Genomic DNA, 21864 nt, shown 5'->3' with positions numbered 1-21864 from the left:
CACTTGGAATTATTGCCCTGAGTACTTCTATCAGAGTATTGGTGCTCATTATACATAATATTCAAGAATTCAAGAATATTCTCTTAAACTGTGAAACCAATGCAAAGTTCCTGAATATTGTTTTAGGCAATAATGATGAATATGAAAGCCAACAAAGACAATTATTTGCCTTTTACTTTTTTATTACAGTAAAGTCTAAGTCTAAATACAGCATGCAGTTATTAGCAACATTAGAGGCTAAATTAAAAGCAGTGTCAGACCATGTTTCCATGGTGCCTTCTGTATAAAGTTCACAACTTACTGTTAGCACCTTAGAGACTCATTTGAAGGTGACAAGTGCTGTGCTTTAGGTGAACTGATCAGAAAGTCTGCGTTAAAGGGCTACTTTTGCACCGGAAAATATTTTCCTTTAAGGGAAGTAGCCATGTGAATAACCAGAGATAGGTCCAGTGTGGTAGGAAGTGAGCATGTAACTAGGAGACGGTGCAGAAAGAGTCAAACAATGCTTGTACGTGGATAAGTTTTTGGTGTAACAGTTATCTAAATGTTTGTGCCATGTGCACTGCCCTATGAAAAAGGAAACAAATCATGCAACGTTATGATGGTGTCTTTTTGCCTCCCCCTCATCACGGTAGAGCTGGCCCGAACAGTAAAGGTTAGCAGCTAACGAGCCAGGCTGGAGTAGAGATACACCAACATTTGAAACTTTTCGAGAATCTTGAAAAGTAAAATGCAAACTCTGTGAGCAGAAATTTGCATAGGATTTAGCAAAAAACAAAAAAACATTGTAAACTGCTTAAACTAGTGAAAAAGAGAGATGCCAGTTATTTCACAGCAGGTATTGTGAACTGTATTAATTCATTTTTTCTTTATCATTATGCTTTTACATGTTGTTCAAAGTCAGATAAAAAAAACAAGCCAAAAGAACTTCAACACAAATGATGCATGTGTGCTGCCACGTGTGTTATTAGGACAAATTAACATGACAGCTTGTCCTTTATCCTTGTGATAAAGGACAGCCAAATTAGTCTCAAATGACAAAATTTGAATTAGGTTTGAATCCTACTTCTACTTACAGCCTACAAGGTCTCTTCTTGAAAACAGACAAAAATCTTAGCAGAAGAGCCTCGATAAATTAGAGGCTATTTTCATAAAGTTATTCCCATTTCCTTCATGCATATATTCCCCAAATACATTGATGTCAGCTTCTCTGGCAAAGGAACCAGTTAGAGGTGTGCCACTGATGTAATTCAAAAGCCATCCAATACAGAGCAGCCTCTCTTCTCTAGCCTGCTTTACTCAATTGGGGTCCATCACCATCATGAAAACAAACTTCTCCTCACTGCCAGGGTAATTTTTCCTCCTCTTCCACCACTGACTCATATTAATATCTTTGTAGAAGGCTATGTGTGCTCCAGGAGGCCAGTCCCATGTGTTTTTTTTTTCAAAACCTCTCGCTGTTTCTCTGGCCACAGCCAAGTGCATTAACATATGTTCTCACAGCGCACAGTGCTACTCTGCATTGGTAAATGCCTTATTACAGCAAGACCCGCTCTGTGCTCTTCCATTGAATATCCATAAGTAGTAAAACACAGCCATACCAGCCCACTCAGAACAGTAGGGATGTGTCTCACATGACAGGAGGGCTCCTTAACATTTAGTCAGAGGCCCTCTTTGTCAATTTAATATTCCTCCTACTCACAGTAATTGCGGGTGGTAATAATGACAAATAAAGGCAATATTGCTACTGCATGTTACATACTGAGTGTAATAAGGTCATCTGCTGGTTATGTTTTTTCCCCTGTATTTATGCCTTTTTAGCATGCAGAGTCAAATTCTCTCAGTATGACTTACATCTCGAAAGACTATGCCAGTGTGAAATATGCAAAGGCAGAGGGTGAGAAAAATATCCCGAGCAATGCAGCTTGTGCTTGCCTAGAGAGCTTACATGCTTGTAATCATTTCCTAACTACAATTTCCTCTTTCATTTGTTGGTTTTTATTCTCTTCTGTCTTAAGTAATATCAAGCATTTCAGAGATCATGAAATCAGTGTCATAATATAAATACACACGCATATATCTCCTTTACAATTGTAGAGAAAACAAAAGCTGGCATTCACTTTGTGGAAACAGTCGATTGGCAATGGTGCACAAACTACAGTGTATTAAAACAAAAGTCAAAGAGACAGAGGAATACATCTCCCACAATATGATGGGATATTTTTGACAAAACACTTGTTAATTGAACATTTTTTGTGTGTGTTTACTCGTAGTGTGTAAATCCCGAGTAATATAATGACTTCCTAAAATGAATAATGTGTGGACATCCCAAAAACATGCGACATATTAACATCAATTAAGGATGCAGCTTGATTGCCACCTACAGTGAAAGTGTTGCTTGTATGATGAGTAAAATTGTGAAACTGGAGGACAGATAATGCACCCACTAGCTTATCTGAGAATGCAGCAGGCTGATGATTATGCTGATTGCTGCAAGAGCAGTTTTGGGTTAAAATGTGTGTGCAGTGTTCAAAACTCCCACTTTTAGGGTAAGGCTGTTTTGCTTTTGTGCTTCTTCTTTTTTTTTTTTAACATTTACTTTGCATTTCTGATTTGTGTGATCTTTGTTCTGTCTGCCAGGGAAACAGTTGTGCTGTGTTGATCTGAAGACATATTCAATGTGCATCAAATACTAGAGGGAACTCGTCTTATTCTTGCACAGAGAACTGAGGGCTGGCATCCATGACATCCCACTGCACTGCACTGATTTATAATCTTAGGGAGGATACATCTTAGCAAGGATACATCGCTGAAACATGAAGGCATTGAATAATACTTTTCTCATGAATAAAATCATTAAAAGAAGCTTTTTTATATAACTTAAACCTCACCCGTGAATGCTGAATGCTGAACATTTTGTGATTAATGTTCAACTATAAATTAAACATGCTCGATTTTGAGGATTTTTTTTTTTTTTTTTTTACATTTATTTATGTTCTTTTAATCATTTATTATTTAATGCCTCTTCTGACAAGTCAGATCACCTAAGGACACAAGTTATGTTTGCTGTAACTTTTCAGATCTATTCCTAGACAATCTAGCTTGCACCGACGTGCTAACTAATGAAGCCTATAATGCTGTTTTTAAGTCATTAAACACGAAAGCCTAACAACACAGCTTCTGCCTAATGACAATTTGTGACAATGTCTTGTTTCAGTATTGCTGTTACAATAAACAAAAAAACTACACCCTGTGAAATTGCCCAGTTATTTTAAAATATATATATTATTGCATAATCTTGCAGTATTTGCATTGTTTTTTAATGCAACATGTATAATTAAAACCAGAGACTACACAGCAAATTTATAGTTAGGTGAGATCAATTTATTTCTACTGCCATACAACTGATTGGACATATAATTTCCAATTCAAGATTAACTGTAAAGACACGGCTACCAAGGAAAAGACGTGACTGCAAATACAGCTGGAGCTTCGCATTTTTGACTGTTGCTACATAGTCCTGCATATTAGGGACTTAAAACCCCAAACACATCTGCAGCAGTTATTAGAAAGTATAGAAAGAGCTACAAGTATACTTAAATAATGATGCCAAAGAAAATCTAGTATTTAAACTGCCTTGAAAAACAGATGAGTGCTCCTGGCTTGGCACAAGGAATCCTTGGAAACTGTTGTTTCACTGATGTTCGCAGTGCAAAGGATATTGCATGACGCCAAACTCTACAACTGGTTTCCAAGAAAACTACTGCTTGTAAAATAGCTCAAAACCTCAAGACCTTAAAAAACATTTCTGTGCATTTTTACAGAGAGTTTTGAATCATGCGTACGAAAAAAAAAAATGGTGGGAACACAAAATATAAGAGAATAAAATGTCACTGATGATGATGACGACAATGACCAGACTAGGGTTGTATTATCTTATCTTTATTCTTTTGATATACTTACATGTATATTGCTTTTTACACATTGTAAAAGGGCTTCCAGAACCATCTATCATGCTCAGTGTTAGATTAGACACAAAGAGTAGGTGGTGGTAGGTTGGAGGATTGGTTTAGATGGCAGTTCTGATCCAATCTTGCAATGACCATCCATCATAGCTTCCTGTGATGCCATGTTTAACGTCTGCCAATATCTTATTAGAAATGTGCTAGATCGTCAAAATGAAAACTCCTAGGTATTTAAAGGAGCTCACTATGTCATCGCTTGAGACAAGAGTCTACATGAGATACTGTAAGAAGAAGCAACTTGGTTTGAAACTCTGAAGGCTATGATAAATCACTACAAGATGTTATAGGGAGCTTTACAGAGGTTCTGAAATATTCTGGGTTTTCAAAATAAAAACAATAAAAGATAATGATTATTTAGTTTTATATCTCATTGCTAATTTTGCTGAAACCCAAGGTCCCTTCATATGAGAGTATAAAGAAACAAAGGCTAAAGGTTGAAGACGTTTTTAGGAGGTGAGTTTTGACATGTTTATTAAAGTAGCCCAATCATTGGGCATGCACACACTTAAATGAACTTAAATACACTGAAAATATTGTGTTAATAATGTTTTTAATTCTGCCTTTTCCTAAGGAAGACATATCAAACAACACTGGTGACACAGGCACACTCACAATGTCCTCTAAACATATATTATTTTGCTTGATGAGCATTGTCTGGTTATTCACTATTATATATTACTATTGCTTGGTTAAAATTTGGTTGTGAACAGGAATTCTTGACCTTAAGTTGCTATTACAACAATCTGCATTAGTGTATGCATGTCTTAGGTTTAGCTTTATTTCAGTTTTAGTTGTATTCAGAAGTTTTCTCTTCAACTGTACAAAAGTGAACATGCACAAGTGAACAGCAATCGCATGATGAAAATCTGAATTTCTATTTGGTATTTCTGGGCCACCATTTTCAGTGGATTGGCTCATGTACTAAAGTATTTTTGTCACAGCAGGTTGCATGTGATAATTTTGAATTTTAAAATACACCTTGGGTACTCTTGTAGTCGTTGTGCAGTCCATTTGAAAACTTCAAGTAGGATGCATAAGATTCATATTCTGTTTGCCTAAAAAGTTCAAATCATTTGGTTTTATCCGCTGTTTGACTAAGATGCTTAAACACTAGCAATCTAGGAGACCAGGCAGCTGGACTGCAGTCCTGGCGCACACAATGACTTCCCATTAATAGGTTGGGGAGCATCAGGAGAGCCCACCCTGAGCAGAGATTTCCACATGGATATGGCCTATAGCACAAGGGTACCTGCCCCCAGCCATCTGCACTGATTTGACAAATGATTCTATATCAAAGGCCTCTGCACTGATTTGGGTCGTAATTGATTGGAGGCGAGGCCCTCAAATCCCTGATTGGTTTAGCTGGATGTGGGGAGGGAGATACGTGGCGAGTGAGAGGAAAGGACAGCCAGCATGTGAGAGAGTACAGTGCAGGGGATCTGGGAAATATACTAACAGAAGTGAGCCTCATTTGCACTTTGAGAGAATTCAGAATGAAATTTGTGTGGTACGCAATTTCTTCAAACAATATGCATGGTACATTTTTTACAGAGCAACCCATGTTGTCTCTGTGTTTGTGTTTCTTTTTCCAACGTGACTGTGGGGATATCCAATTTGTTACTGTGTCCATAAAGATTGGATTTCACCATACAAAAAGAAGAATTTGGTTAGAAATGGAATATTATTGATTTGTTCCACACAGAGGTGTGGTCTGATGCAGATATATGAGAATTGCAAGTTGGCTGAAAGGAAAGCATCGATTATATATTTCTTCATCATTTTACCCTGAATATTTGATACCATTAACTGCTGTTACGGAAATTATGTGACAAGTGAAATATCATCAAACAAAGAGGATAGCCATTGTTCACTTATCCTACTGAAAGTTACCTAAACCTCATTACCGATTAAAGGGATTAAAGGGATGTCAAATACATATATTTTACACATTTTTATCCTTTTTTTCAGTTACATTTCCATAGAACATGAATTTCTTCCTTGATATGCCAGGTATGATCTTAAAAAGTGTATTTATTTAATAATATTGTAGACAATTTTCCATTCTGTCATTCATACTATGGTGCGTGGAAGATGTTCTGCAGATGAGCCAGGATACTGTGGAGCCCTCTTAATACAATTGTGACTGTGATGTTATGTATATAGAGGCCTACTCCCTTCGTTACATGGCAGGCTGGCTGCACCACATACCTTTTGCCATTTGACACAGACATGCGGTGCTTGCTAGTGACAGATGCTGCACAGCACTGGTCCCAGAGGTCACAGATGACCTTTTGGATTGTCTTTTTTTCAGTCACAAAGCATTATTTATTTGACGATGGCCACCAATGCAACCCCAGGCACCTTGATGGAGCCGTGGGTTGTTGCTGCTTGTCTTCTGAGATTACATTTACCTCAAATGAATTGGGGTTGAGTGACTGACTGTGTTTGCCCGTGCACTTGCATGTGCGAGGATGTGGACGTACATCTTCAGGAAGATACATTACTTATCCATAGTCTGCTTGACGCAAATAACAAAGCTTAATTGCTGCATGACAGGCCTTTTGTTTGGATGCCTGAGGGATTTCCTTTTATTATACAGAATGAATCACCATTGAAATGTGCTTATTCGGTGGCCTTTCCTTGGCTTTAAAAAGCTCCTGCACACAGTATGTCTTAAGAATTTTATCTGTAACCCTCAGCGCATTTACATTCATGTCTTTGTCAAACTTCACAGAATAAAGTCTAACCCTTCAAGAAGCAAGGTGTTTCTCTAGCATGCTCATCACTCAACTTTTACATTGTTAGGTGACATTTCACAAGAGAGTTTGTCTTTTGTGGAAATGAAAACTGTGAAACGCGAGGAAAACAAAACTGTGAAATGGCATCCCGGAGTCACACGGCTTTAGTTTACCGTAGCTATTTCAGAGTTGGCAAGAACAAGGTGCAGTGCAGGCCCCATATTGTCAGAGGTGCTTGATCCCCACCCCCATCCCTTGTCCTCTCCATCTGTCACCTATTTAAATTGTGGTGTTCACAAAGACATACACATACTTTGGCATGCTCACACACACATTATTATACTTAGACACAACCACCTCAGATACTAAGAACCGTATTATAATGAACTACTTGTATGTTATAGCTTGTCAGACGCACATGACTTTATGTACAGAACCAAGCCTGTGCATCCCTATTCACATTTTATTACTACCCTGCTGTGCTATAATGAGAAGCTGTTATTCATGCTGTCGATTCAGAGGAAAACCTTGTGAAAACCCTTGTGAAACAATTTTCTACAGCCTGAAGCCTCATGTCAGAAATATGATCTTACCCTCACCTCATACCCTGACTGCCGTAGTGTGATGATGCTCTGAGGTGAGCCCACACATCAATTATTCACATAATGCAAAATTTTTACTCTTTATCTTCTCGTCAGCTAGGGGAGACAATTTAAGAAAATAAGAAGAGAAAATAAATGATGAGCAGAGGGAAAACGCAGCAAGACACTTGGTGGGTGAATAAGAGAGTTTGCGGTGGACAGACAATGCTCTTGATGTGAGTTATAATTGTAGTTTAACAATGTGTGGACCTCTGGGATATTCACTATGCAATATATGGCCTTTAGACTAGAATCACTATGGAAACCAAAGGCCCTGAACGACCTGCAGTGCCCACCCACTTGGACAGCCGTTAATCATCTTCGCTCAGATCCTGGCACTGCAGAATTTGGCCAATGTGTCAAGAAGCAATTATATATACTTAGTGCTCGGGCACCCGATCTCCTCCCTCTCCTCCCTTTCCTCGCTCTCTCACTCTCACATTCTTAATATAATCACAGAGTAGTCAGTTTAAAAGCCCTCTGTTCATTTCGCTATCTATCTGGGGGATGCACACAATGCAGATGAAGAGAAGTTTAAAAAGCCAGTGGATATTCTATTCTGAGAGCCATTATAATCAGAATATTCTTTACATATAAATCATATCCAGCCATTTACTCATTTTACCAGCCTCCTGAACTGACTGACATACTAAATTACCCCAGCTGGCCCAATGCATTCGCTGCACATATTGGGCTGGTGTGGATCATGGAGACTAATGTGAGCTGACTAGAGGGAGATTATGTTCAGCTGCTAACAGCTAAAACGTGAATAACACTATCCGCAAACCCACAGTGTTCCCCCATTACATCAGCCCTGATCAGCTGGGTAAAAATGGAAAGAGTGAAAGAGAGAGAAGTATGGGGTCCAGAGGAAACAAGACGTAGACATAGTCTGTGGAGCAATCGAAAGAGATGTCTTCTTACATGGCCTTACATGGATGTGCGTTGTTATTCTGCAATGATAGATATGCAGATAGTTTTCCATTTCCAGTGATTTTCCAGTGACAGAGCAGAGAAACAGGTATCATATTTTGTTATTATTTACTCTCCGACCACTGTCTGCATATTTTAATGCCACCAAAGTCATTTCAGACAGCTAGCTGTGCATTAGGGATGTAGAGCGGTGTTAGGCTTTGAACAGTTGATGACAGCCTGTCAGACAGCTTCCATCTATTGGGCTCCTTTTACCAAGGTCCACTCTTGCAATAAGCCACTCTCAACCATAACGCCCATTCATCCAGAAAAGGACACAGGCATTTTTGACACGTTTGGTGCTAAGTGAACTGAAATTGCGCGAATTTCACTGCATGGCACATTATCACATTTGCAAGAGTCATGCATCAGGAGTAGAGGTTGAAGGGGAGAGTGACTTCAGTCAGTGTGTGGTGACGACTTGAGACCATCACAGTGAAGTGATGACTTTGACTGTGCATGTACAAGACTAATTAGCATTGAATAAATTTGCCCTTCTCGCCTCATCTTAAATAAATCTCGAACGATTAGCAGAACGCACAGAGGAAGAACAGAAAACAGATGAAACTGTTGTCTTGGAAATGAAAATAGTTTCTTTAAGAACCCATGATAAACAAATTAATTTGCACACCATTTGGCAAAGAGTCTTGCAGTGATATGGTGAATGGAACATCAGATATGTGAGAAGATGAAAAGGGTCTTGACATATTATACAGCTAATTTACAAATGCAAAATGCAAATAGACACAGAAGCACAGCTTAATAAGAACATCGCATTCTTAAAATATCTGTAATTATTTCACATAATGCTGTTTATTCCTTGCCTGAAAGCAAGCTGGAGCTTACCTTATGAGGACAAATGGGAGGCGGTGAGTTAAAAGACTTCTCTGGTGTCTGGCTCAGGTTCTAGTAGAAGAAAAAGAAAACATTATCAGGGACATGTTTCATTGCAGGCATATCCTTGCAAAAAGTTTCATCTTATTTACTATTCCTTGCTATTAGTATTTTTGCTGTGTTTTTAAGTGGGGGTTAACTCCCACTCTTTACTACCCACTAAGCCAAGATCACAACATTTGTCGAGCGTCACATTTTAAATCTCTATCTTGACAGCATCGTCTTATCTGACATAACGTGAGCGGAGTGATTTTTTTTTTTTGTTATTTGTTTTTGTGTTTTCCCTTATTTCTATCCCTGCACAAAGATTATAAATCCTCCTTTGTCAGAAGATTTCACTGAACATATGTTCGGATTTTTCGTACACGCCCGACTGCATTTTTTGAGGTTAAATGATTATCACATTGTTAATACACCAATACATCACTCAGATACAAGAAAACACCATTAAAAGCAGACACAAGGTAAGTCAACAAGCCAACAACAGATGGTCCTGCTGCTTGTGATTATGCAAAGATCCAAAGTATTTGCATACTCACAATGCCATCATTAAAAAAAAAAGAAAAAAATAAGCCATCGTGAGCTGACCTCGGTGAGAAATGAAAAAAAGAGAGCAATGGGTGAAGCAGAACCAGCAGGGAAGCGGAGGGGCTCGGAAAACTTCTTTTGGAATCTACCAAGGGCCTGCCTCGTGGGAAGGCCCTGTTGATTTTCAAGCAGGTGCTTTCAGTTATGTCCTCATTTCCAATTATGTGCCTGTGGTACGTCTGATGCTCTGTGACACTATTAATGGCTGCCTTATGGTTTCTCTAGGACAGATGAGACACTCAACTCTCCAGACTCTTAACATCTATATTTCATCGCAACGTAGAAGGAGAACACCTCTCTGGCCAAGGCGACTAAGAGAGGGGAGGAAAAAATTATCAGCCAGGCATTCGCTGTAGCGTAAACACCAGGTCATGAAATATAAATGAATAAATGGGCCTTGCTGGGACGATGGAATTAGTAGACAAAATTTTCCCTACAGATTGAGTAGGCAATATAACCATGATATCTTAATTGATGTGACAAATAAACATGAATTATTTTCTTTGTGGATAGGAGCAGGAAATGGAATTTGCTTCTGCATGTTCCCAGTGGGGGGAAATGAATGACCTTGATTCTGAACACTGCCTCCAAAATTGTGAATATTAGATTCTACAGGATATTGTAGAGTTAGGAGGAGAGTGACAAAAAAGAAAAAGAAAAAAAAAAGAGAGTCCAATCAATTATAATGTGAACCACAGTGTTTGCAATGTACAGATAACTCGGCACTCCATCAATACTGGCGGTTAATCAAGGCATGACTTGCAAAAACCTCACACAAAGCATTCAGGAAAATATTCCCTTTACTTCTAGTTATTCTACTGTCGTTTATGATGATAACAGGGAAAAAACAAACATTATTTGTGTTATTTCTGTGTTACCAGATTATAAAATCAGATGCCAAATATGCTAAAACTATTGAACACACAATGTGTTTATGCAAAAGCATTTATTTATTTATTTGTTTTGTTTTGTTGAATTTGTACAAAACAATATGAGTTCCAAATTAACAACTACTTTCATTTGGAAGTACAAATACTGTTAAAGAAGCAACATTATCAAATGCAAAAAAGTAAAAAAAAACAACACAAAACAAGGATAACAGCAAAGCTAACCACCACTTTTCACTCATGCCATTTCTTATGAAGTCCTAGTTTAACTCACTTGTTAAATCTAATTAATAATCGTTAGTGTTTCATCAGCGTGGAAACTGTACAGCTTTTCTGACAAACAGCTCATAGCTCATCTCCGCACAGTTACAGGAGAGACAGTAGAGTAGAGAGGCGATAAGGGAAAACATATGGAAGTAAAAACGACTGTCATTTTTCAACTCACCTTTGTCTGGGACATTTTGCATCTGATAATGAAGACTATTGACAATGCTTGCAACAGAGGGATTTGGATTACGCCACATATTGATGTTTTTGTCTTTTCACCATGCATGGGCTGGTTATTGTAATAGGATGAGGCCCAGAGAGCACATTTTATACATATATATATATTACAGTTTCTGAAGAAAATATAAGACAATTTTATCTTCCTGATTTCTTGGAAATGTTTTGATAAAATCTAAGAATGAGCTCTATTTCTATCTCGCTGTCTTTACTTTCATCATATAAATTATAAGCCTCACTCAGCAGCTCACAAACTGTGTAAGTCTTAATTGTGTACTTTAATAAATGACGCACGGTTTTCCCACTAACAGTTTGCATCAAAGACAAATAAAAACAAAAATATGCAAAATATTTAAACTTGTTATTTAAATAAAAATAGTAGAAAACAAAGTTTTTTTTGCTTTTGCTATAAATATATGCTCTTATTTTAATTTCACGTCACCAACATGTGCGTAAAAAGCTGCATGGGACAGAGAGTTTTTCTATGTTTCTTGAAAAATGAGACTGACTACCTCCTGAAAGTCACTGGAGTATTTTTGTTTAAAGAAAGCCTATTCCATGTGGGAATTTGCCAAAAAATGCACATTGTGTGCTACTCCTTTCACAGACCAACACAATCTTGGTCTAAGGTTATAATAATGACAGGGCCAGCTGAGGACCTGCGAGGTGTCTGCTTCTCTGTTGAAAGTTTCCCACACGGAATCTTAAATTTCTTCAGAACAAGCATACTTTGAAGAGTTTCAGATGAAAGTTTTCTTGTTTTTCACTTTCTCTTAAAAAAAAAACTACAGAACTGAAAAAGGTGAATGTTAAAAATGGGCTTTTATGCGCCTGTTAACATATAATAATAAAAATCTGAAAACTTTTGTGAGAAAAGACTTCATAAATAACTATTTGTCATTTATATGTTTTCTGTCTCTATTAATCTTGTGTGATATTAGAAAAAATATTTAAGAAAAGATGTGTACCACTGAACACAAGTAAAGCTCCAGTAAAACTTTTCAGCTGTGAGGTCTTCTCTTTGCTCCGGGATCATGCTCTTGCAAAATAAAAAATAAAAAAACTGAAGTTTTGGTAAACCACTTTCTGAGAAAATGGGTAAGCTTTTTAAAAAAAATATGTTTTTTATTTATTTTGCATTGTAGGGTATAAAAAAGTCCACTCAGCAGCCATATACACCTCTGCACACCTGTTTGGAAAGTTAGTAAATTTGTGCTGTACGAACACATGAAAAGATTCGCAGTGATTTGGAGACCAGACAAAAAATGCCGGTGACACGAACTGAGGGGGAAGTCAACGTTTCTCAGCTTTGAGGTAAGCAACTGAAGCAACTGCTAAGAGTGCAGGATGCTGTTGATTGACATATGACCTGGTAGTAAATGCATTAGAGGGTTACCTAGGCAACCAGAGTTTGCACCTACGTTGACTTCAAAGTGATATGGATGAGTGAATCGCTCTCTGTGTGGATGTCACTTTAGGTTTTAAAAAAGCTTTTCTACTCTCAGCTTTGCTGCTGTATAATATATGGATTAGAAATAGTCCCCAGATTCTTTCAGGATAGTGTTACAATAGACTCTCTTATAATGTTTCTGGCTTTAACTTTCATTTAGTGAATGAACTGTGTTTAATGACAATGGTTTTCAGAAATATGTCTGAGCCTGTGCAATGATTTCCACTGCAGAGCGACATCTGTATAACGCAGTTGTGCCTGATAACTCACCGAGCACGTCTATGTGTTTTCTTTGTGCACAGAGATGTCTAATTCTTTGGATGCTTTTACTTTAAGTCCTGAACAAAATCTCAAATTTCTTTACAATTTTTTGTTTTTTGCAAGTTGTGAAAACCTTCAGGGTGGATGGTGCTGCTTTTCCACCAAACATGAAATATTGCAGTTAAAGTATTACATAGTTTTTTTTAAAAGTGTAATATATCATATGTAAATTCACAATGAATTAAAATAAATAAATAATGAATACAATTTGGTATGTTGTCGTTCTGCCATTTGATTATATAGCGTATTTTTGTAAACCATCCAATTTTTTAAACATATATATGTATGTATAAATGAATCTTCAGGAAAATGAACTAGCCAGAAACTCAACTTGACTGGGAGAAGTCGCAGCCCAAACCCTGTGTAGCTTGCACTCTGTTTCTGTGTGGCAGATGTAGTATAAGGCAGTCTAGTCACATTCACCGAGCCAACTTCCCCAACAAGTATAGCGAAAAAAAACAAGAGCACTATTCAGTGCTGAGTGGACACTGACTTGTGGCACATTTGTGTTTCTAGTCCCATCAACTCAGCCTCCATTTTCTCCCCACACAAGGAGGCTTTATACTATTTTCTTCCCCAGCTCCCACAAAAGTACTGTGCCACATTTAGTAAACTGTATTTCTACCAGCTAGTTACTGCTTCTTCAGCTCTGTTTGTCACCCCAACATTGTTTCAGCCCTCCTCCCCCAATAAAATATAGTTCTCTCGCTAGGATTAAAGGAGCATTGTAGTTCAAGGATTATCAAATGCCTTTGATCATGTGACTGCCATGTTTTTGATCTGCAGCACATAGCACCAAATATATTCTCTTTTTCTTGCCTTCTGTCTCTTTGCCTCTCCACGGATTTCCCCTTGCTTGCCGGTTCTCTGCAAAGTGAGAATAGTTCTTGACAGGCAGTGAAAGGAGAAAATGTAACAAGTATAAAACACATATTTGTAATATTGTGATGACAGAGATCATGCTTCCACTGCTTATCAGTCCACAGAAACATATGCCATAAAGATGTCCAGTGCTGAAGTCTGGTTAACACTTGAAACTATGACACGTTGGAATATATGTCTCATTTTAGCGAGTCATCTATAGTTTTCCTTAGTGCACATTTATTGTGTCCCGCCACTTTTGAGGCAGTGACACAGATGTTTGGAGTATAAAGAAATCGACCACAGATTATTTGCCTTTGAAACATGAAGTAAGGTTTCAATGCCTTTATCACAGAGTGCAACCCCAGCTGCACCCTGCTGATGTTCATTAGCAATTTCTGAGCCTTGGGCTATTTTGCAGTGTTTCAATCCCTGCATTATTATTTAGTGGCTGACTTGGACATGCAATCAAAAGGACACGCAATATGTGCAACACTTGTATCTCAAAGCAATGGCTGTTCCATGATGCCCAGACTAAAAACGTATAATTGTGAGCCAGGGGATCCATGGCTGAAATTTAGTCAACATACCTCAAAAAATGTTTTTTATCCTCATTGTACAATCACCTCCTATTAATGTCATTGCCAAGTCAAAAACGGAACATATCAAAACAATTATTTTGATGTGGCTTCAAGCAACACAACATTTCAATGTGAATGGCGCTCGAACCTTAAATCGTTATAAGGCGTGGTTTAGGGCAAAAAAAAAGCCCATCAAAAAATGATTGAATATCATTTTAATGGGTAGAAACCTACGAGGCTTTCGTACTGTCTACCTGCCATGTTATTAGATAGACCATGCCAGTCAAGCTGAACAACACAAAATCAACATACAGACAGGCTGACAAGACATAAGCATACTGCCTTCCATCTTCCTCCCAGCCTGGCATGTTTATCTAGCCTTCCATGTGAGCTTAGTGCAGTACTGTGCATATGCATAGAGAATGATGAAGGTTCAGAAACTAGTGCCTGAAGGAAGCTGCACATATAGCACAAGCTCTTTGAAATCGTGCCAGAGTGGGCCTCATTTGCAAAGCAATTTGACAACAAAAGTAAAATACTCTGCAACCTCAAACCAAATTCCAGAGATGCCAAATGGTGCGTCTCTGCAGTTTGCTGAGAGAGGGAATTCAAGAGGGCTACATCCGGTGTCTTGTGCGTATGCTTCTGACATGGCTTATTTGCAGGCCTAGCATTACACCAGTGCAATGTCATGATTGCTTTGGCAAGGAAAGGGGCTCTTATTTACATGAGGGAGTCCACACAGGAGTTTGCCTTTGACCAAGGTGCCAACAAGCCTGCAGAAAATGTAATTACAACCTACAAAGCTGCTTGTTTAAAACAAGCTCTTGCTTAAAACAGCAGAACACCGCACTAGTAAATAAGTCAGTTATCCAATTGGCCAAGACCGATAATTGTGGTAATGTTTAATTAGATTATCCCTTATACAGTCTATTGTAGATTTGATTGCACATGATTAAATAAAGTATTTTCTGTTTGAATATGCAAAGCGTTCGTACGCTGTCTCCTCCTCGAGTCGAGCAGAGTGCTGTGCACCTTCAACATTAAACAGCTTGCCAGTGTCAATACTTGCACCGTTCCCCATTTATTTTGGAATTTTCTTGCCCCTATAATTTTGAACAGTCTCTGGTAGAATGGATTTTTTTTTTTACAAATGCAGTTTTGTTGTGGATTAACTAGAGTCGGATTTCACCGAATGTGGGTTTCCGATAATCTAAAATATGCAGAAAAAGCTTAATATTGTTTTTATTGCTCTGACTTTGCATTAGGAGATTTTGTTTTCAGAACCTTCATACAGAAAACAGACAGACCATTTTTTAAGCTGATACTTAATAGTGATATGTTATACATGCCACGTATTATATATGCAATATTTAGTGGCTAAATATCAGTTTGTGCTCTACTTCAGTCCAAAATAAAGATAACATTTCACTAACCACCATTTTTCTCTGCGTGTTTCATTTGAAAAGAATAACTCTGCCAAACCATAAGCACAGAGCATTATTCACTGGCTGTAATCACTGATGATGGTGGCAATGATGAGTTTGTTGAAATATGAAGCAAGTAATACATTCTGAATCAATAATCCATCAGAGAAAATTACATTAGCATGTATTACACAACATATATTTTTTTCAGATTATTTCTACAATTATCTGAAATGCATTTGTGTATGTAAACATCCTGATTTACACAATAATTCGGGTTTCTTTAGATAAAGTTGGAAATATTGTAATGTGCATTTAGAAATTTGTACATTTCCAACACTGTGAAACATAAGCAAATACTACTAAACTATTGTTGATAAAAAATAAAAGGGCAGTTCAATGAAAATTGAGGCCACGAGACGAGAGACCGCATGCTGAAAAGCTCTCTAATCCAGTCATATTTTGGGTGACTTTCTAAGATAAATTCTTTGGCATTGTCACGATGAAAGACCCTCGCCTCATTTAAGTGTCTTTGGGATCTCGATCAATCCGCATGGCAGGAGTCAGACTTGTACACTTGACCATATAATATGGCATGCTTGTCAAAACCCGGAATGCATTTCTCTCTTCAAAGTATATTTCTTGGCTTGCTCTCTCCCTCACTCACTCCCTCAAACCAATTTGTCATTCTAAGCCTAGCCTCACTGCTGCCAGCGCCCGGATGATAGCAGTGGGCCTTTCTGATCCCGGCAGTGGCTAGGGAGCAGGCCAAGTGTTACGCGAGCCACCCTGGGACACCAAGCAGGCGCCTCTGCCGGCTGATGCACGCCTCCACGGCCGAGAGCAACTGGCTTTGCAGATGCTTTCGATTCGACACAGAATGGAGCTCATCTACTTTGTGAGGACATTTGCTTTGTGTTTGTGCACTGCATATGAGCTTCGATGTGTATTTCGCGAGCGAGCGTGCATGAGCATGCACATGTGTGCGTCAAAAAGATTAAGAGTGGTCTCCCTGCGCGTACGCTTTTAAGTTTGTGTGCATGCATGAGAAGCTGTTGACACAAATGAAATGAAATGCTGAAATGAGGCCACGTTGTTTTGGGGTTTTTTTGTTTGTTTGTTTTTATCGTTTGCAATTATAGTATTCGCCAAGTTCTGATGACTGGAAGTACTACTTCTCTGCTGATGTCCTTTAGAAGTAAGCAAGTCACCATTTTCCTTCACTGGCAGACGTTCCTCTCAAGAGCAAGAGGCAACACAACACTGCTGTTGTCACTTCATTATTCCTGTTTTAAACAACCATTAATGCCCTCATTCAAATGCTTGGATGCTGCTTTGCTGTTAAGCTTATCAGCAACAGTCAACCGATTTATTACTGCAGTCCCCTCTCTAGTCGGCTAAGCAGAGCATTAAGTGTATTCAAAATTACATTAGCTACACATTGTTATTGACTTCTTCTCATGGTCAGGCAATGGCTTTTTTGATAAATGACAATATTTAACATCTTAGCAAGTTATATTATTCAGTGCATGTGTTATTAAAAAAGCATTCTGATTTGACTGCTGTTTGACAAAAGAGGTCAGAATGATAAATATGATGCATAACAGTACATCCGAGGAATGAGAATTTAAAAAAAAAAAGTCTCCAACTTGTACTTCTCATCAGTTACAGGCGAGATGCTCGTGTTTAGATGAGCAGTCTACTCTTGTTTAAGCTGCTCAATACTGACCTTTCAGATCCTTGTGTTTTTGTTTTGCAACCTTTTATAACAGTTATTTAGGATTAAAATATGCATGGCTAATGGCATTTCCTCAGGAGCAGATGTATTTATCTTGACACGCACATTGTCACCCAGTATTTTGCACCCTACAATCAGCTCTCTGACAACAGTCCTCTTCATCTGCCGAAAAATTGAGACCGCAAAGTAGCTCGTTGAACACCTAGGCCAAACTTTCTTGTTAGACATTGATACCAGACTTGCAAAGCGACACCAGCCTTTTATCTGTCTGGGCACAATTCAGTATTTGATTAGGAATAAATCTAGAAGGCTCCAATCAGTTTCCCTTGTACGAGCACAGTTAACATGTGTGTTACTGCTCCTTGAGCGCTGATGGCAGAGACATGGGCGATTAAGGCCAGAGTCCAATCAAACCAGCTGTGTGCCATTCCCCCCATGGCACTGGTCGTGCCAGGCATGTGTTCCACACTACTAGCAGAAAGAGAGACCTCGACCAAACCTTCAGTCTGGGGAGTCACGGCCACACATGAACCAGGACATGTAGGCAGATTGGGGTTTTAGCAATACAAACATGTTTTTTCAGAGACAGAGCTGCTATGCAAGCATAAATAATCTCATTGGTTGCGTTAAACCTCAGTGGAGAACTTCTGTGGCCAAGCAGCAGCAGCAGGCTGCTGAAGCCTGGTGTAAAAGGCAGAGTTAAGTCAGAAAGTATTATGAATGGGATTTCTTTCTGGGAAAGAGGATATAATTAATCCAGGGTGGTGTTGAATGTCAAAAAGTCATATTGTTTTTACAGTTTATATTTATATATATTGTTTACTGTGCTCCGCCGAACTAATTTTTGCTGTAAAATGTAAGGTGACTATTATAGGACAAAAAATATATAAAAATTCTTAATTAATGAACAACCGAAGAAATGAAAAATGTTAAAAATTGCACCACGAGACTTCAGATATCTTTAAAATCCATTTTAGCAATGATTAAGAATTAACTCATAGATTCATCTATTTTTTGGCAGGTACTCCAATGGGAGATTGTCTGCTCTTGTGAATCTAATATGACACTCAGTTTTAAATATGATTTAGACACAATATAACTGTCATTTAAATCCAATTGGACACATCAATCTAATATTATATAATTCACATATCTACTAGTTAACTAATGTATTCCATTCTCTGCAGCCCAACTGGGACTGAAGCTAATCACATCGCCGACACCAACGTCTCTCTTTTTAGATCTAACATGGTACAAAGTGTACATTTGAGAACTGGCTTTAACCTTTTTTGAATCACCACACAGTCACGCACATGCTTCTCAAATACACAAAAACAACGTATTATGCTGGGGCGGTGCGTTCATAATTACAGTTACTAAATGTAGCAGTGAATCGTTTGGCAGATTCAATAATTTAAAAGGGACTTGCTTAAAAGAGGCTGCCCTGTCAATTGCCAGATAGCCATAACAAAATAACCTGGGTGTTTTGAGCATGAATGCACATCTTTTCATCTCTTTCAGGTTTGAATATAGATTCATTTAGTGAAAATACTCTGTTTTACAAGATTTTGGGGTTGAGGGTTTTTTTTTTGGCTTTTGATTACATGTTTCAGTTGTTCAGCCAAGGCCTCCTGTGGTGAATTCTGATCTTGCTTCCACCCCGCCCCCTCAACACAAAACATTTTCTCTGAATGACATGTCGAACCATTAGCAGGCTATCAAATGGAGACACATACAAGGCCTTCTAAACACCTATTAGAGCTATCGATGGCAGAGGCAGAGATTATGACCGAGGAATGGAGAGGGTATTTGTGTCTCCCACTTCGCATTGCCAGCATCTTTGAAAAAAACCTTTATAGATCTGGACAGAGGCAAAGGAAAGCTTTATCAGCACCAACACAGAGAAACACATTAAGAGATCAGAACCCCAAAGGTCAATTGTGGCTGTGGGCGGCGCTTTTGTTCTGGTGTCCTCTCGGTTAATACTGCACTGGAGCCAAGTGACCCATGCGAAAACAAGTAATGATACCAATTTGTGTACATTTTAGATGTGCAGTAGAAAGCGAACACTTTTTCCATTCTTAAGCTAAAACGTGTCGCATAGTTCTCATATAGGCATGTCTAGTGCTTGGCATTGCTCTTTATCACGTGTTCCCAACAATAGGATGACAGGCATTGATGTAACACAGAATAATATGACAGCAAAAATAAAATGTCAAACCGCGCCTTTAGATAACTGGAAATTTTACTGATCTGTCCTCTATGATGGATTGAAAACTGAGCCCGAATGTCATTTTTAATTTCACTATCTTTTTTAGAAAAATGTTACTGGTTTTCCATGCATGAGATGCTGTTATTAAAAAAATAAAACGAAGTATATGTATTTTGTTACACTGTGTTGTGATTTAGTTGTATTTTGCAGGGCAACACTACTCACTGGGACAAAATGAGACAAATCCTTAATCCCTCACAAGATAATAATAATAATGTAATCCCTATTCCCATATGGAACCGTATTCAGAAAAGACAGTTTCTGTCCCCACAGAGGTTCTATTCAAGAAGAAAAGCAATGGGAATTTATTTAAAATACACAGCAATTAAAATAAGACACACTGTCCAATCCTTCCCGCCATGCTAATCCTTTCTGATACAGATGTAGCTGTTGTAGTATAAAAAAGTTTCTCATTTGACGGTGTCTATTGTGTATCTGTATACAATGCTGTACACTTACTCTCCTCCCAAGCGCATTTCTTCAGACAATGATAACGTATTCTTTTCAGTTGCCAGTAGGTACAACTGGTGATCTGACAACGTGCTATTTGAAGATGCACAAGATTTTATCCGTAGTACAAAATACGTGTGGAGGGGGAAAAAAGCGAGAAAAAAAAATAGCTGCAACAGCTGCTGCACTGCTACTGTAGAATAAATGCAGCACAGATGAAAGATGATGAGGGCCTTTTTACTTGTGGACTTCACAAACATCTTAGAACACACACACACGCGCGCAGGCGTTCGCGCAGAGAAACACATCCACAAATGCAAAATGCAGGAAAATACAAGGCTTTGATGCAAAAGACAACTAATTTGAAAAATAAACAGAATCTTTCCTAGCCATGAAAATTGTTTATGGCTACATAATGATGGCGAATAATCCCACATCATGTTCATCATCCCCGTCTTGCTATTGGCATGTAGGCTATTATAAAATGTTAATTGTTATGCTAATCTTTTAGTGATAACTGCAGAAAGTGCATGTATGAGGAATACTTCATGCATAATGCATATTTCTTTTTAGTCTTTTATAATATTTTCTCTATTTTAGTTTTCCATTTCTTTTGTCTTTCATTCTCCGCTTTTTCATTTTGAAAGGCAGTCTCTCTAAATCCAATACAGTTTCTCGCAGCGTGAGGCAGCTTCAAAGCCCTGCTCTGTGGTCAGGCCCGTCGATCCTCTCACCCACCTCCTGGTTGTTTAAGAGAGCAAAAGCACAGCAGTGCAGTTTCTTAAACACACAGATACACCCCAGCACCAACAGAGGGACCGCTGTTTGGCAAAAGAGCCTCTCTTTCTCTTTCACTCTCTCTCACTCTCCTGCTCTTCCACTATCTCACCTTGGACTCTGACACCCCCTCCTCTCTTTACCCACCCTCCTCCATAGACCTCATTATACCAGGATACTCCTCTCTCTTTCTCTCCACCCCTCTGTCTCCCATCTAACTGGGCAGCTCCCTCATTTTACAATTTACCTTCCGCTCCTTCTCTTATGCTCACTCCATCTGTCAGTTATAGTACTCTCTATCCCTCTACCTTCATTTACCTTTTTTTTCTATCCCCAGCTACTTCAGCTGTCCTCACTCTTTACCTGGCACTCTATTCTGATGTCCTGCCTCCTCTCTATTTTTGCAGCAGCTCAATCTCTATCGCCGCCTCTGACTTACACCCCGATCTCGATGTTGCCATCCCTCCTACCACACTCGCGATGGCATCACACTAAGTCCAGATGGGATGCCATTACCTTGGAAAGGGAGTTGAAGTGAAAGGTGGCTATTGAAGGTTTGGTGAACAAGCCATGCCCACCCATGTCTGAATGAAGGCTGGCTTCTGGGGCCCCTTGGTGGGGAGCACGAATTGGTACACTGGAGTGCTCATTATAGCTCTGTAGGGACTGTCCTGCAGGGCATCTACTGTGTGGCTTTGGAGCTCATTACGCCAGGCAGCTACGGAGCTCAAGGCACCC

At 38.7% G+C, this 21864-nt stretch overlaps 1 protein-coding gene across 3 annotated transcripts in view; it reads right to left on the bottom strand.

Moving 5' to 3' along the window:
• Positions 1 to 21864, bottom strand: part of pcdh11 (protocadherin 11) — a 186001-nt gene that overhangs the window by 77055 nt on the left and 87082 nt on the right. For 2 of the 3 annotated variants that reach the window (XM_025911580.1, XM_005467579.4), the window contains exon 4: positions 9223 to 9282. The exons of the other annotated variant lie outside the window; for it this stretch is intronic. In XM_025911580.1, coding sequence (XP_025767365.1) covers positions 9223 to 9282 — 60 coding nt within the window. The remainder of the gene's footprint in view (positions 1 to 9222; positions 9283 to 21864) is intronic. 3 annotated transcript variants of the gene reach the window in all.

The sequence above is a fragment of the Oreochromis niloticus genome, linkage group LG2, assembly GCF_001858045.2.
Source record: "Oreochromis niloticus isolate F11D_XX linkage group LG2, O_niloticus_UMD_NMBU, whole genome shotgun sequence".
Taxonomy (NCBI): domain Eukaryota; kingdom Metazoa; phylum Chordata; class Actinopteri; order Cichliformes; family Cichlidae; genus Oreochromis; species Oreochromis niloticus.
The sequence above is the reverse complement of the archived record's forward strand: the minus strand, read 5'-3'. Positions and strand labels throughout refer to the sequence as shown.